A 16,042-nucleotide genomic window follows, 5' to 3' on the forward strand; every position below is an offset into this window, starting at 1 on the left:
CTGTCAAGCTCTGTGTGCCGTAGCTTTCAACCCGTAAGATGCCTCCAGGGCGCATTTCAAATTCCTGCACCTGGCATTTTAGAGCGGGGACAAGTACCGGGGTATACAAACACGGGGACAATATTGTAATCCGGGTGCAGCCAGATCAGTTTCCTGTAGTTCGCATCCAGTGAATGTCTTGCAGAGCGTGAGTGGATAGAAGCACACTATGTGCAGCCTGAGTAACCACTGGATTTCAAACACCTCCAATGTGACCGTTCTCCATTTTGTAAAAATTCAACTGGTCAACCCCAGGGCATACATACAATTTCCACAAATGTCTCACATCTGAACAAGTTTTTGTGAAATTACACGATGTATTACCGTTGGTCATCTGACACCAAAAAGACTTGGTATACTAGCTGGCTAGACACCTGTACAAAGACCTGTGATGTGCTAAATTTTGGGCTCTGATGCGTGATGTGTTGCGCATTTCATGTATACATTCATTCGCTTTGTCACATGTTTTTGCAAACATATGCCCACACTTGCACAAATACACAAAAACATGTATTCTTATGTGTACATTGTGCATGCAAATAATCAAGCTGTTGATTTATTGCATTTACACCTCATGAAAAATTGCAAAAACAATCTCCCTGTCTCTGTTAATAAAGACGGATTGATGTCAGTCTTGGCCTTGCCATTAATTGTCCATCACTCCCAGTTTTGTTTGTTGCATCAAATTAATCAACAGTGGTGAGTGTGTATAGTATATCATGGCAGTCAATTACTGAAAGTCAAGGACGAGATTGCTGCAAGTCAAACGGACATAGTGATAGGCTGTGTAAAGAATTTAGTGTATCATTGTGCGTCATCATATTGTCATGATGGTTTTGCAGGAAAAAAAATAATTGTGCAGTCTGTGTGTTCAATGCAGTACGCTGGCCATTGCCCAGGTGTGGTCTCACAGTTCATTGCAGGACATTTGCATTGAATCTGCAGCAGTGGAAAAATTTGACCATCTTCCAAATGTGTTCTGATTATCCTTCCTTCGTACAGCCTCTGGTACATGGTGTATATTAATTGATAATGTACCATTTTAACAATGTACAGAATGCCCTCTGTGTAGCTCAGTCAAAATGCAATCTGTGCTGTGTAGATATCTTGTCAGTTTGCGTATGGATTGGAAATCCCGCAATCACAACCTGTGAACTGATTGTTTGACAATACTACCGTCTGTATCGACACCATTTTGAATTCTAAACAGTGTTTACTGTTATCTATTGTCCCAATCAACATTGTTTTGGCCGGCTGATTGACCAGTGGCTTGTACTAATGGGCCCTAACACAGAAAAGGGGTGTGGGGGTTGACAGCCCGTTGTCAAATAGTTGCGGCCATTGATTCAGAATCCTGGAAACACATCGGATGTCTCTCAAAGCGTGAATGTGAATGAAAGAAATGTTTGGCTTACAAAACTGGCAACGCTACAAATTCAGTGTAATTGTCCTGCAGTGCTGCTCATAAAATGGCTGTCAGCAACACTGATCAACCACTGTCCCCTTGTGGGTGGAGGGACTGCAGATAAACTGATTATAGTATTAATAATGGCAAGAGAATTCCAAAATTTACAAAATTAATAATTGTCTAATGTTTCCCATTTCAAAAATTAATGGTAAAAATGTTTTAAATTTATTTCTCATTGATAAAACCTTATTGGGAAAATGAAAATTTTGAGATCTCACCTGATGTAGCAATTCGAGCAAGAATAATACCCCGTATTTTACACACAGACCTGATCAATGTTCAATCATTTGTGATTGGTGTCTGTGAGTGATTGTTATGTATGCCTGCTGCTAGCAATGTTACCTGGCTCACGATAAGTATCTCTTTGTTACAGTGTGATTATGTAGCACAGTTGTGACCGACCGGTCTGCTGCCAACAAATTTCATTTCTCAAAATCCAATTTGTTGCTACTTATCGCTGTACGCGTCATAACACCATAAGGACTATAGACAAAAATGAAATAAATTTCCAATCTAAGAATTTTTAGGGCGATGCCTGCCGTTTTTCACAGTCAACCGTTCACATATTTGTGTCAGGATCTACAACAGACAATGTACGTACGGTCCTTTGTAAGTTTATTTTTTGCCTTTTTAGGACCAGCACTTCTCATCGCAAAGTAGTTTTGAATTACTGACCATATGCATGGCTATATAAATGTCACAGACAGCTTAAACTGGCAGAATAATTCACCGCAATTTTTTATTGTGTGTGTTGAAAGGCCATGTATTGTTTTGTGATATGTATACACAGTTGCAGCAGGCAGAGGGTTATATGTGACTCATTTATTATTTATATGTACTTGCTTCACCACGTTGACTCACCCAGAACTTTGATATATCTTGATAAGGAGGCTTAATTTGTAAAATTCATGTTGTGACGAATTTTTCACAGTTACAGCTTTCAAATAATTTACATTTGGCTCAATTAAGTCCAATTGTGAAGTATAACTGATGCTTTCTAATTGGCAGCTCATCACACATAAAAGAGTTCCGACATGAAAAGGGACTCGGTTTTTGCTTGTGCCTCAAAACGTGTATACATGAATAGCACGGTCAATATGATAATTATTTAAGGTAGTTCGCGCCTCGAAAGTGAAGGACTTCAACATTTGCCATGACTTTCCTTGAGGAATCTTTCAACCATTCTCTTTCAAAATCCAGAATAAAAATCGGGGGTCAACATGCAAATTTTGGTAGTCAAAATTTACCAATACTTAAAATTCAAAATGGCCGTCATCCCTGTGTTAACTCTATGGAGAAAAATAAAATTTTCGAATTTTAAAATCACCAGTCAAGAGCTTTAAAATGAACCCTCACAAGTGGTATATTAGAAGAGAATTGTAAAAGTTTGAGAGTCCAAATTTGTGTCCCCGAGGCACGTTCTATCTTAACGTATGTTTAAAAAAATATGTAAATTAACATGAGATTTCTGGTTCCTGTGTATGGCAGTGTAGAACATCAATGCATGTCATGTTGCAAATGCTGATATATTTTGCAAGAGATGTTGTTTTTAGAATCCATGCAGTTGTGTTCCTGTACATTTAGACAGAGGCTCCGGCAGATATCATGGGGATTAATATATCATTTGAAACACCGAAAGGTGACCAGAGCTAGCGCCACAGGGATCATGCGGATCAGTCTTAGCGCTAACACCATAAAAACCGGGTGTTGTATATCCCATGATGAAGTAATCCCAGTGATATATGTGTCTAGTTTGTCTCTGTGTACTTTTTTCTCCCTGATGTTGAAACAGATGTGGCAGAACGTGAAATTCTGGAATACACATACAAGGGATTGTGCTAACTATTGCTATGTTTGACATTCAGATAATAAAGAGTGTAAGATAGAAAATTCCAACTTGATAATGTGAAAAAATCAGGATCTCTCATAAAAATAAGGAACCATGAAAGCAACATATGGAGTTAGTTTGATCCGAGTGTATAATTTTTCCCATTCAAAGGGATTTTTGTCTTGCCTTGACAGACTGCAGGACAATCCAGTGCGGGAGGTTTGTGAAAGTAGCCAGGCTTACGAGAGTGCTTGTTTGACTTGACATCTTTTCTCAAACTTCTGGTCGATATCGTATGTTGAGCACCATTTCTGTACTACTTCAACATAAAATCTTGACAAATATGAAGACATTTTACTGATCGTTTACATTTACGAGTGCATAGTTTTTGCAGAATGCCATCTGTTTGATGTGCGTGACTTTCATGTAATGACTCAAATTGTTGTGAAAAACAAGTTAGCGCATTCTTCTCTGGTAACGTAATTACACACACACAATATAACTAGGTCTGATGATGAATAAATTGAAATTGAAATGGTGGATGCCTAGTCATTTTGGTGAGAGAGAGAGAGAGAGAGAGAGAGAGAGAGAGAGAGAGAGAGAGAGAGAGAGAGAGAGAGAAGTGTCTCTCGCTCTCCTGTACTTGCAGAGCAGAGCATTCTGTCCCTGGTAAAGTACATGTATGCTGGGTGTCACCTCAAGAATTCCATTCCTCACGACTACGTGTAGCCTGTGTTGACCGAACAAGTATATTGCTTGAGTTATACAGGTTTCGAAGAGGCATATTGAAATCATTGATGAATAATTGGAGTGGCGGTGTTTGAGTGGTAGTTTGTTTGGGATTGGTTAAATTTTACTCATGGCTCACATGATGCCATGCACACATTATTCATCTAGCAGTGCACAAGGTTGTTAGACTGTCTGTTGTTTGAGATCATCACGTGTGTGTGTGTGTGTACTTTATCCTAGAATGTGTTGCACTTTGAGTGAACAGTACCTCCTCAGATTGAATCCTTGTTGTTTGGCTGGACTGGTCAATACTCAGTGTCCTGATCGTATGCTGGTGATATTTACATGCCAGCAATAATTTTAATTGGTTGTAATTGGCTGTTAATTAATTAATTAGAGATGAAATGAATAGAATAGCTATCTTGTCACAGTTAATCACAACAGTAAAATTTTAAATGTTAATTAGCGGTAATTGAATTGATTTGAGTATGTAACGTTCAGTAGTTCAAACATTCACTTGTGTGTGTGTCTGATGGTACATCAGTTTTGTGGAAGCATAGCTAAAGTTGGCTTGTTGATGAGGCAATTGTTAGTGCTTTGAAGCTTACAGTGGATCAAGATGAGAATTTCTGCAAGGAAGTTTTATGTACGTGTCAGCTTTATATTTTCACCAATTTCACCAATTTCTTTGATGCAAAATTTTTGTCTTACATCAAAGAGAACATGTGTGTCTTTAAAAATGGAGGTTTTATACTTCTATAGGGAGCACAAAGTGGGCTGGCAGATGATTATTTTGGCCTGATGTTACATATCAGCATGTACATTATAATCTCGCCTATGAATGACTGCACACGCATATGTGTATACTTTGTGTATTGCAATTTGAGAGAAAATGGCGTGAAAAGCATTCTAAATGTATGGTGGTTCTCTTGTAATACTTTGTACGAAGATATACAAATTTTATCGTGTCCATGGCCTTGTAATTTCCTAATAGAGTTGAAAAAATCAATACATTTGGTTCCTTTGTGTGATAATTTTGGATTCAGTCGAGGAAGGTTCCATGGAACATAAAGTGTTGTCCATCGTTATCAGCTTATTAGTGAGAAATGAATGACGGGAGCTCCAATTCTACTGGAATGGTTTCAAAAGTCCTTATTTCAGTTTTCATGATTCGGGTCAGACCATGAATGTAGCTGATATGGCCAAGGAAGTAATAAAATAAAAATAAAATAAAACTCTAAAGTCATAAATTTGTTTTTATTTTCTCAAAAGTGACTTTCATGGATATTTTATCCTTTCTAAAGAGCAATTACTGGCAGTTCTTTTTATATGATGTGACCTTGGGATATGTATCGTGAAAGGTAGGAAATTCTTCTAATAGGTCTTGACACGAAAAAATTGAAAGAAAAGGGATGAGTAATGTAACAAAAAACCAAACGATGATGATCAAAGGGGCTCAGGGGAGAGACTTAAAAGAGGAAAAATATCATATGGTATATGTATGCTGTCACAGGTAATTTTGTTGTTCCGAATTACAATTTTGTGATATATTTGATCTCTTCTGATAAGTGTGCTGTTAAGTTTCGCGTTTTTGAAACCGTTTTTCTTTATCTGCAGATTTAATCAGCCAGCCAGCGTTTTTACCGAATACATTTGTATGTCAGGGCAGCGCTATCTTTGCCAAATGATTTTTCATGTTGCTTGTGATAAACTCTTATGAATTATGGGGTATAGCCTGCTCCATGACGCACTGTCTGACAAAAAATACGTGTGCTAAAGAAAACTGGATCAGTTTCATGGAAAAATGTTGAAAGGCGAAAGAGTAAAGAAAATATTATCATATGATAAGATTATTACATCCTTGTTATGTGTATTCAGTTGACTATATTCTGTATATTTTAATTAGCCAAATGGAATTGACGGAGTTCCCATTGGAAGCTGCGTTGCTGTTAGCCTTCCTCTTCTCAATTTCCCCAGGGGGATTCCAGAGGGGGGGAAAAAAAAGAGAATTCCGTATAGATATATGGATGTGTTCATTACTGTTGAACTCAATTATCTATTCCGTAACTTATGGGAATTTGAATTTTTATCATTATTTCTTAATTCCCAGCGTGTCACCAGATACAAGGTTTCCAAAGTAGAAAGTAAACTAATTATCCGAGGACAAGTCTCCCCCCCTGCAAGTTCTGTTCCTCTCTGTCAGCCTTCCAGTACACTGAAATGTGATGCTACTAAAGGGCGCATGTTTATTATTTGACCAGAGTTGACTTCATGCAGGATCTTTAAGAGTAAACACAGAAAAGTGATATTTGATGTACCGTCAGTCCTTATTATTGCTTTCACGCAGACATATTTTTATTGGCGTTATTCTTTCAGATGTGTAGCTTTTTCCACAGTTCAAATAAGACTCGGGTTTAGAACTGGTCTTGTTTCATTGATGTGACAGTTGATTGTGTGACCATTGAATGGAAACAATCTATGAAACTGTCAAAGCTACATGTATATGGACTGAAGGCATGGTTCTGTTTGTTCAGTTGCTCACCTGAGTTCATTAAGTTCTGGAGAGATAAATGTGACGTTTTAGTCAGAGATTTCAGATATGAAATTTTGGTCAAATTCACACTTCGAAAATTGATTTCTGTGTTTATATATTTATCCATTGTTGTTTTGATTTATTTATGTGTTTATTGATATCTATACTTATAGTATTTGAAATTTTGGACTGATGAAGTTCTATAATGTCAGTTACTTCTGCTTGAGGAAGTTGGAACCTTGCTTCAGGGCAGACAGAGTACATGAGGCAAAGTGGTTATCAGACATTGCAAGGTGTCTAGATATGGGCGCATGTAAGGTGGAAATGTGTGCTGCACTCTGCTTTGTTAAACTGCTACAATGCTAGTGGGTAGATATCTACTCATTAGATTCAGCCTGATTTTGCTCATGAATGTTGAGAGGAGAGAAAAAGTAGCAGTTTAGCTCACGTTATGTGTCGCTTACTGGATAAACTGGAGTTGATGTCGTCAAAGAGTGCTGTAAAATCATTAACCAGTTTTATTGCCATCTAAAGATAGAAGCATTCTTGACTGTATGCTGTGTAAATCCCCATGAATTCTCCAGTGTTGACCTGAGTTGTTCCCCCGTTTCTTCTTACCAGTCCGGGTTATGTCCATAGAGAGGATATTACGATTGACCAATCAGCGAACCTGCCGCCACAACGTCACGAATAATTAACCATGCAAACCTGGGCTCGTACATTCAACGAGTTTGGAACTTTTCGGCTTGATTTCGCCCTTTACTTTTAGCACTGGGTAGTTTTTAGATGTAGACGTTACTCACAATGTTTAGTACGGTCGAGATGGTGACCGACACAAGTGGTTAGTACATTGAAAATTACTTATTTGGATGAATTTCCTGGCCGGGTACGACTCCTAGAAATCAGTATTTGACCCTTGTAAATCTACAGTAAGTTATTTGTCGCCAAATATCGCCTATTTTTGGTCAAATTTCAATTTAACCTTGTAATCTGCAGTATGGAGAATGTTTCAAGCTTTGCAAAGATGGGTCAACTGTTTTAGTCGGTCATCGGAGCACGATGGAGCACGATTTTTTCGATCACCATGCATTTCCCGGTACGATTGACCCTTTGCTCAGAAAAACGCGCGCCGGATCAATCGCCGAGAAGTTAACCAAAAGCTGGAAAAGAGAACGAAAACGTCCAATAACTCTTTGTCGAATATGGTCAAGGGTAAAGAAACTTAGAAAACTATTCCTGAAGAAATCTTACAATTTTTAACACGGTAGAACGTCGCCAATCGACTGGAGCTAAGATACTTCCGGGTAGCCAACAGTCTCACTCGATCGGTGGATCTGTCCGGTCACATCGCTATCTGAACAAAGTGAACCAACGTAACCTTTGACCCTTATTACATATACAGTACGTGATTGGTTCTTGCCTTAATTTCATTACATATACGGTACGCCATTGGCTCTTCCCTACTATCCTCTATATGGACATAACCCGGACTGGTTACACAGGTCCGACTTTGTTGTATGAATTCGGATCATAGTTGCCCTAAAAATTGCTGGTTACAGGGTGACTGTATCTTTCAGCAGAGAAATATAGGAATCTGAATACATGCACTCACATTTATTTATTTATTGATTTATTTATTTATTTATGCAAATATTATGAGAGTTAACAGATGCTCAATAAAAGTCTTCCTGTATGTGACATTCTCAATGCTTTACATCTTAGGCATAATGTAGCTATGACTTAATGAGTAATCAGATTTTTGAAAAACTCTTTATTGTCACTTAACCTGCATAAATGTACATACAACAAAATATAAAGTAGTCTTATTCAAATCAAACGAGATTAAAAATTCATTCCATTACTTATATTGAGTGTCAGTTCCCGTCATTCCATTCTGGCCTGATAAGCATCAGCTTTTTGTACAATATTCAGAAAAGAGATAAGCCCCATTAGTACTTGGTAACGTTTTTTCTACAGCTTTTTTTTTACAGTTAAACAGAATTTTTTGAGTTAGCAATAGGAAGTAACTCATTGATTTCCATGTTGGACAATACAGAAGAGACACCTTTTCAATACCTTGGAAAGCATCAAAAGTTGAAATTACAGTAATTATGTTACGTTTGTCCCGCAATCTAATCGCTGCATGTTTTCAGAACTCTAGAACATGATCACAATAAACAAGAAGAGTAATCAGATTAATTTAAATTATAACTGCTTATTTTCTTAAAATTTATTTTTAGAATTTAGCATAAATGTTTTGCAAGTACCGTAATAAATTTAACCAAAAAAATCCAATGTAAATTTTTCAGTTCTGTACAAAAGTGGGGAGAAACTATTGAATTTGATGTAGTCATCATTAACAAGATAAAGACAAGCTTGATATTAAACACCTTGTGTAAATAATTGAAAAATCCAAACCCTGTAGCACTGAAGAGAAAGATGGACATACGTGTAATGCCTAGGTGCTGCTTGGAAAGCTTTCAGTATTGCTCTGTGGGCTTGACTGAGATACAGATGTTCAAATATAGATGTAGTTATCTGCATTTGAATGATTGAATGCAATGATTTATCGACGGATGAAACATTCAGCTCCCAGGAGATGGTAATTCAGAAAGCAGATTTTTTTTGTCCGAATGTATCTGTCAGGGGGCCTAAGAAGAAGCAAAATTGAGTAAAGAATGATGGAAAAAGAAAATCACTTTTCTGCGAAGCTTTTCAAGAACACCGTTGCTACATGAAATGAGAAATATTCATAGCTGTGATTTTCTGTGGGCAATAATGGCCTGACACCAACTGAGTGGGTAGCACGCGCAGAATTTTAATGTATGGAACTTTTGATTTCTAACATAGGCTGCCATGATTGGTATAATAAACCTACTGCTGTTCAATGTTGTATCATTGCAAGTCAGAGTATAATCTTCACGGCTCCCGAGGATAGTAACATTTAAGGTCTGACGTAGAGAGTTTTAGCTCAGAGACTCTTTCAAATATTCATGTGTTTGCTTGATGTTGGATAAAGGGTAGTTTGGTATCAGCCCATGTATTATTTTATTGAAACATTTTTAGTGTATTGGATATTCTCTGCACAGTTCAAATATCTAGCAAGTTAGATCAGGTGATTATCAGTAATTTCCTTTGTATCGTTTTACATCAATTACGAAAATGCATCTCTCTCTCTCTCTGTTTTTAATAGCTTCTATATTTTCATTGTATTTCATCTTCAGTCTTTGAAGCAGTCTTCAAACACACTTGCATGCTTCATACTTTGACAGCAAATCTAGTTTTAAAACCCTACTCTTGCTTGACATGACATATTAACACATTTGAGATCAGTTTTTGGCTGAGCATGGCATATGGCAGTCAGGACGGCAGAAACGGAGTCAAGAAAGGCTCACAGATGTAGAATGTAACACGACTGTGCAATTAACATACAGGCACTTCAAATTAACACGGTATATGACTGTTGGAATGGTAGCAATGGACACTGCTCCTGCTGAAATAGAAACAAGATCGATGCCAATCAGAAATGGAATGCCGTAGTTGGCCAGTGAGAAATAGCCATCATCAGAGCAGCTATAGAAGTGAAACCTAGGCCGGTTTGATCATGTAAAATTAACTGGTACATCGCTGCTGCGTGGTGCTTTTTGTAAGACAACAATTGTGTACCATCAACTGTCGGTTTTATTGTCTACAAATCATTACTACATGAATGAACACAAGTGTAAAGGTATTGTCTGGGATCATCCACTGTGAACATTAACCACCTCTAACCCATGCTGCTCCCGAGCTTTTCCGACCTTTTGTAGGGGGGGGGGAGGTTTCCTAATTCATTGTCTGTTAATTTTAATTAGCAAATTTCCCCTCTGAATTAAGCATTTAATCATTGTTGTCATCCGAGAGAGAACACAGATGACAACACATCAAAGATCGTAATGAGGGTGTGGACATGGTGGTTGGTTCTTTGGAATGTCACTGATGCATGGCAACTCAGGTGTTTGTCAATACTGCCTGTTAGATGACAATCCGCATCCTTTTGAGGGCTGCGTCCATGAACTGAACTTGAAGTAATGGGGAGGGGGGGTACATGTACCCTATGGTGGTCAGTGATGGAAAGCAAAATCAAGTTCATTCCTACGCAGGTCCAACAGGCTTAATTTGTCAATTAGTGAGGAGAGAAGTGATAGCTGAATGTTGATTGGGAAATTATGATTGTGGTGACAGCGTTTCTCATGAGTGCCACAGTATCATTATCTGAAGGAGGAGGGAAGCGCCGTAAAGCGCCAGAACGTCCCGAATGCAGCCCAATGGTGATTATCACGGGGGTTACGATTTATTCTCAACTCTCAATGTGTGACTGGGCACAGGCTGTACATGTGATTAATGATGTACAGCCCATTGCAGTTTGCAGCCACATCCAATGCTTTGCCCCATACGACAACTGCGCATGGAATGATGAGTTGACCCAGAGGGGTTCTTTGCCAGTGCTGTCAGTATCATGCTCGTGTCACTATTTATAATTGAAGAAATGTGTCATCTGAATTCATCGATGCGGTGATATTTTAAAAAAGACAAAATGCCTCGTCTGAAGAGAAAGACATTTTCAGTTGGCCTGGGCTTGAATCTAAAGCGTATGGACAAATTTTTTTTTGCAAATTTGCAAGATTTGCCCCAAATTTACCAATGCATAACATGGTTGGAGATTCCTGATCCCTCCACTGCACAGAGATTGCTAGGAAATCCAGGAACAGTAAAATTATTTTTGAAAAAAATTAAAAAAAGAAGAGATGTAATCAAGGACTGTAATAACATGTGATTGATATTGCACTGTCACAGGTGTTTGTGATTAAAGAGTTTTCAGTATTTTCATCCTTGAAAATATTTGAAAAAAGTTTACACACCAGAATACGGAGCCAGCGATTTTACAGTTTATTAAGTTGTCCATGAAGCTGTTTATGGAGACTGTAATATCTTTAATCAGTTTTCACATCTTTTGCAGGCTTCTCTTGTCAATAACTGATGAGATTATTTTTAACATAAATCAAGTGATTTGTCTTCTTCATGTTGACTCTAAAATTAAAAAATGTATGTTGTGTAACAGATTGTGGAGATATCTGTTATTCCAGCAGTCTCCCAGGGAATGAGAATTTTTTTTTGAATTGGATGATTGATTTTCCACAGCAGTAAACGAGACCCTTTTAGAGAATGTAGCTGCAAATAAGACAAGACTGTTCATTTAAAGGCGCTGTATCCGCATGAAAATCTCCGCTTTCTTTTTTGCAAACCATTTGATATGGCACTGCCGTGCACAACTTATATTGCGGCAGCTGAAATAGAATTATTCAATTTGACCCGATGTGGCACGGGGTAATTTTGATGGTAATGTCATTTTGAGAGAATACGGAGACGGCGATAAAAGAAATCGGCGTTAGAAGGAAAAATGAATTGCACGTGCGTGTCAGAGGATCACACAGATTGACCCAGTAGATGCTGTGTATTTGACTCAAACAGCAGTAGGGCAGTACCAAGTCGAGGTTAAAAAAGTTTGGAAACATCGATGAAGTAATGAATTGAAATGTGTAATTTTCTTCACAGCAGGAGGGTATCAAGAAAACGGCAAGCCGGAATCGTGACAAGTATGCCCAGAGAAGCCTGGAGAATGGAACGGAGAGTAAGTTTCACAAGCCCCGGCCTGGCAGAAAGAAGGTGAGTGATGCTATAATAGCTGTTTGCCTAACCTGTGCCACCTCTCTGATCCCGTGGAGAAAAATAATCTACCCAAAAGAAACCAACAACGTTGTGCCTGTGTTGTGTTAAAGGCCAAGGGTGAGACATTTCCCAAACATGGTGTGTTTGTTGAGACAGTATCTGAAAGGAAGAAGTGGTTGTTTCAAGTGTAAACTATCCAGCGTGAGCCCTACAAGTAGTTAAATTTACGACATCTCAACCCTTTCACTACGATAGTTTTGCCGAAACCCATTGTTATCGATAGTGATTGTGGACTTGCTGACAGGGAATTGGGGTGAGCAGGTTAAAATTTGTTCCCCAAAGTAGTTTTGGTGCGTCCAGGAAGCATACAACATTAAAAGGCTAGATTTGCTATTTCCTCTCTGTAGAATGACTGCACAGACAGTCAGCTGAAAAAGCCTCGTAAACCATTCAACCCATTTTCATGTAAATGAGCAACCCCCATGTACCATGGCAAGACCCGTAGATGAAATGAAAAATCGGACGTGAGAGAGTGAAAGAAGAAGAGATTTATCATATGAGGTAGCGCTGAAGCTGTGCACAGTGCCTTGAAAGATTAGGCCTATTTCACATTGTATTTCATGAAGTATCCTTGAATGAGATTCGCACCAGCAGTGATATTGAAGCGGCGCACTGCAAGAGCTATTAAGGCAGGCGGTCCAGCCATGCTAGTCCATTTCAAATGTGATTGTTACAAAGCTATCAACGGTAATGTTGACTCACATGGCCTGTCGGAAATCCACCAACCGAAGGTTCACTCTTGATCCATGACGGCCACCGGAGGAAAGATGGGGAACCTCGGAATTTGAGAAATGAATGGGGAAATACAGGGTCTCTGTAAACACAGATGTTGTTTGTATAGCCTTGGTAGGTGGGTAGGGGACTTGAGTAAAAGACTGCCAGAGTACTTTCACACTTGGAAAGTGACCCAGTTCATCGGTAATTGGCAGAACAAATCGCTCGCCTGGAGTGTAGCCATAAGCTCTGCAATAAATTTAGAAGTTCGACTCCCGATCTGTTTCCATCCTATAAATGCCTTCCCACTGCGCCTCCATAGAGGTCTTGTTATCACCTTGAAGTCTAGCTGTCAGCCCAAGTGCAATTGTTTTAATTCTAAGATGACCAACGGACAATGTTTTTTTTTCTGATTTCAAGAATGTTCTCCTGAAACTGCTGTAACCCTATGAGTTTTCGGCCCGGCCAAAAACACTTTACTAATTGTCTATTTAATCCTCTCTCAAATTAGCTGTGTTCTGTAAGTAGTTAGGTATAGATTTAGAATGGTTTGAAAGAACTTTTGTCATACTTCCTGCGTCAAATGAAAGCATGATGCATACGGTTGGCTGAAGTTGCAGCAACCGAAAGACAACTGGTAAGCCCTAATAGAATAAGCTTGTGTGTTGTTATCGTTGGATTAGAATTGAAGAGATTGAACGTTAAACTGATCATGCAATTGGCCGCAGTACAGGTGGTTTGAAAACAAACTATTTCACGTTCTGGAACCCACCTCGGGGTCGTTGGTGTCCCTCGGCGATGACACTTTGAGGCAGTGTTGCTCTGTTTTCAAATACCGGGAGGCAAAGCATAACATTTGCTAATTGCATGTAACAACTAGTGACAACGTTCACCTTGAGTTGTGCTAACATTTGAATGGTGACAACAGTTTTGAATATGTGTGTGTGTGTGCATGTAGGTAATTAAATTTCTATCAATAGTCAGGGCGCAGAACATACAGACAATGAACGTGTTGAGCGTGAAAGAAAATTTTATATTGTGGCATGAGCTTTGCCAGAGGGTAAACGTGAAAGTTTCAGTGAAAAATTCTGCTGATACTGCAGTTTTTGACGTGATCAATTCAGACTGCAATACAGGAATGACAGTCATCAATAGTTGAATGTTTGTGAAGTGTATTTTTGTAGGATTGCAAGCGTATAGATCAGTGTTCTCTCTGCATGTTCATTGAAAGGGGCATTTGTGCCCCATTCATCAAAATTGGGGGGAGAAGGGAGGTAAATGTGAAATTTTAGAGAGCTGTATTTTCTAACGTTTCATAGTGATCAAGCCTCAGATGCCTGAACTGCTGAAAGCTTGAATTTTCAACAGTTCTCTCATTCATGAAATGTTTCGAGTTCTGCTTTCAAACTTAACCACTATCTCAAAACATGAACATAAAATTGCACTAGTGTAAATGCAGACCAAACCTCAAATGCATTGTCGGCTGGTCTTTTAGGTGCGTACACTCCATGTCTTGTACGTCACCATAGCAGAATGAAATGTGATATTTTGTCTTTTCTGAGAACTTTTGCTGGCTGTCACTCTGTATTTTGGGTCTATGGTTTTGCAATTTCTGCACTTTGGGAAACTGCTTCAGGGCAGATGATGGCTTGAAACGCAGAATTTTCCCAATCGCTCAGCCGAGATAAAACAATGATGTATATGTGTGTAGATCTGTATGTGTTTGTTTGTATGTATGTGTAGTTCTGTGTATGTCTACATGTTTGCACAAATACGGCATAGTGGAGAGAGCGTAGGGGAGGATGTAGGTGTTGACGGAATTGATCCGACAACAAATTAGATTAAAGCTAGCTGTCTGACTGATCTAGATGGATGAATTACTACTACTACATTTCTTTTGCCTTTTATTTTCACTGTAACGTTCCACTGAACAGTGGCACTCAACAGAAAGAGGCTTGGGACTCCTGCGTTTGTTTCTGAGAACGGGAGGCGAAAATCTTATTGATCACTGTGAAGTCATTGTCAGTAGTGGGAGATCCATGGTACATAATTGCACTGGTAATTGCCAGCCCAGCACCCCCTGGGGCTACGACTCAGCAGGGATTTGTCTCTCATAACATGGGGTTGAAGAACGCCGCTCTAAATGTACCTCACACGATGGATAGATGGATGGATGGCTCATTCTCAAGGCTTTGGAAAAACCCATGGAGGGAATCATTAACCCAGGCACCACCGACCCCCACTTTGTTGCTTAACCCTTTGTTCTCGGTGGTTGTGTTGAACACACTTAAAGAGCAGTGGGGGTGATGGCAAGCTTTGAAAATGATTAAAACTGACACAGTGTTGGGTTTCAGAATATTCACTGGCAAGCCAGTGGTGACATTTTTTTGCAAGCTGAGAACGCAGCTCCTGACACCGTCGGTATGCTCACAACTGCAGTAAGTCAGCGTTTCAGGATCTGCCTTCAGGGTAGGTTGAACGCTTAATTGACCAGTACATTTTATTACATAAATACCAATGTTTAAACACCTCAGCTTTGACAATTAACAGGCATGCTAAGAAGAAAACAAAAAACCTTTGCTTTGGAGGGCTACTGATCAGTAACAAGACAAACAGGATACAACAGTATTGTGTACTCTGAAAATGATTGAGCTAACTTGGTTTTCGCAATGGTTTTTTTTGTGTTTTTTTTTTGGTGTTTTTTTTTTCTGAAACTAGGCGATAGTTGAATCCGTTTGAAAAACACATCTTGAAGTGTTTTCAGCTTGCTAAGATTTCAGGACTCATTTTGAGCTATTTCTATATTATTCTTTTCTTCTGATTTTGCTCTTTTGCCATTTCAGTTGAATAGATAGTTTGCACAGCAGCAGTTTTGCACATTGGCCTAGCTGAGATGTAATAGCGTGTTTGTGTTGAATCCATCACTCTCCGCTCCGTGCACACCCTGGGGCCACCCATTTTCATG

General features: G+C 38.9%; 1 protein-coding gene across 6 annotated transcripts in view; it reads left to right on the forward strand.

The window, feature by feature from the left end:
- The window catches only part of LOC139145256 (autism susceptibility gene 2 protein-like), a 125,266-nt gene that overhangs the window by 30,813 nt on the left and 78,411 nt on the right, over positions 1–16,042 (forward strand). For 4 of the 6 annotated variants that reach the window (XM_070716296.1, XM_070716297.1, XM_070716298.1 and 1 more), the window contains exon 2: positions 12,190–12,300. The exons of 1 other annotated variant lie outside the window; for it this stretch is intronic. In XM_070716296.1, the coding sequence (XP_070572397.1) occupies positions 12,190–12,300 (111 nt within the window). The remainder of the gene's footprint in view (positions 1–12,189; positions 12,301–16,042) is intronic. One more of the 6 variants, XM_070716295.1, reaches the window with a different exon arrangement.

Source organism: Ptychodera flava, chromosome 12, assembly GCF_041260155.1.
Source record: "Ptychodera flava strain L36383 chromosome 12, AS_Pfla_20210202, whole genome shotgun sequence".
Classification (NCBI taxonomy): Eukaryota; Metazoa; Hemichordata; class Enteropneusta; family Ptychoderidae; genus Ptychodera; species Ptychodera flava.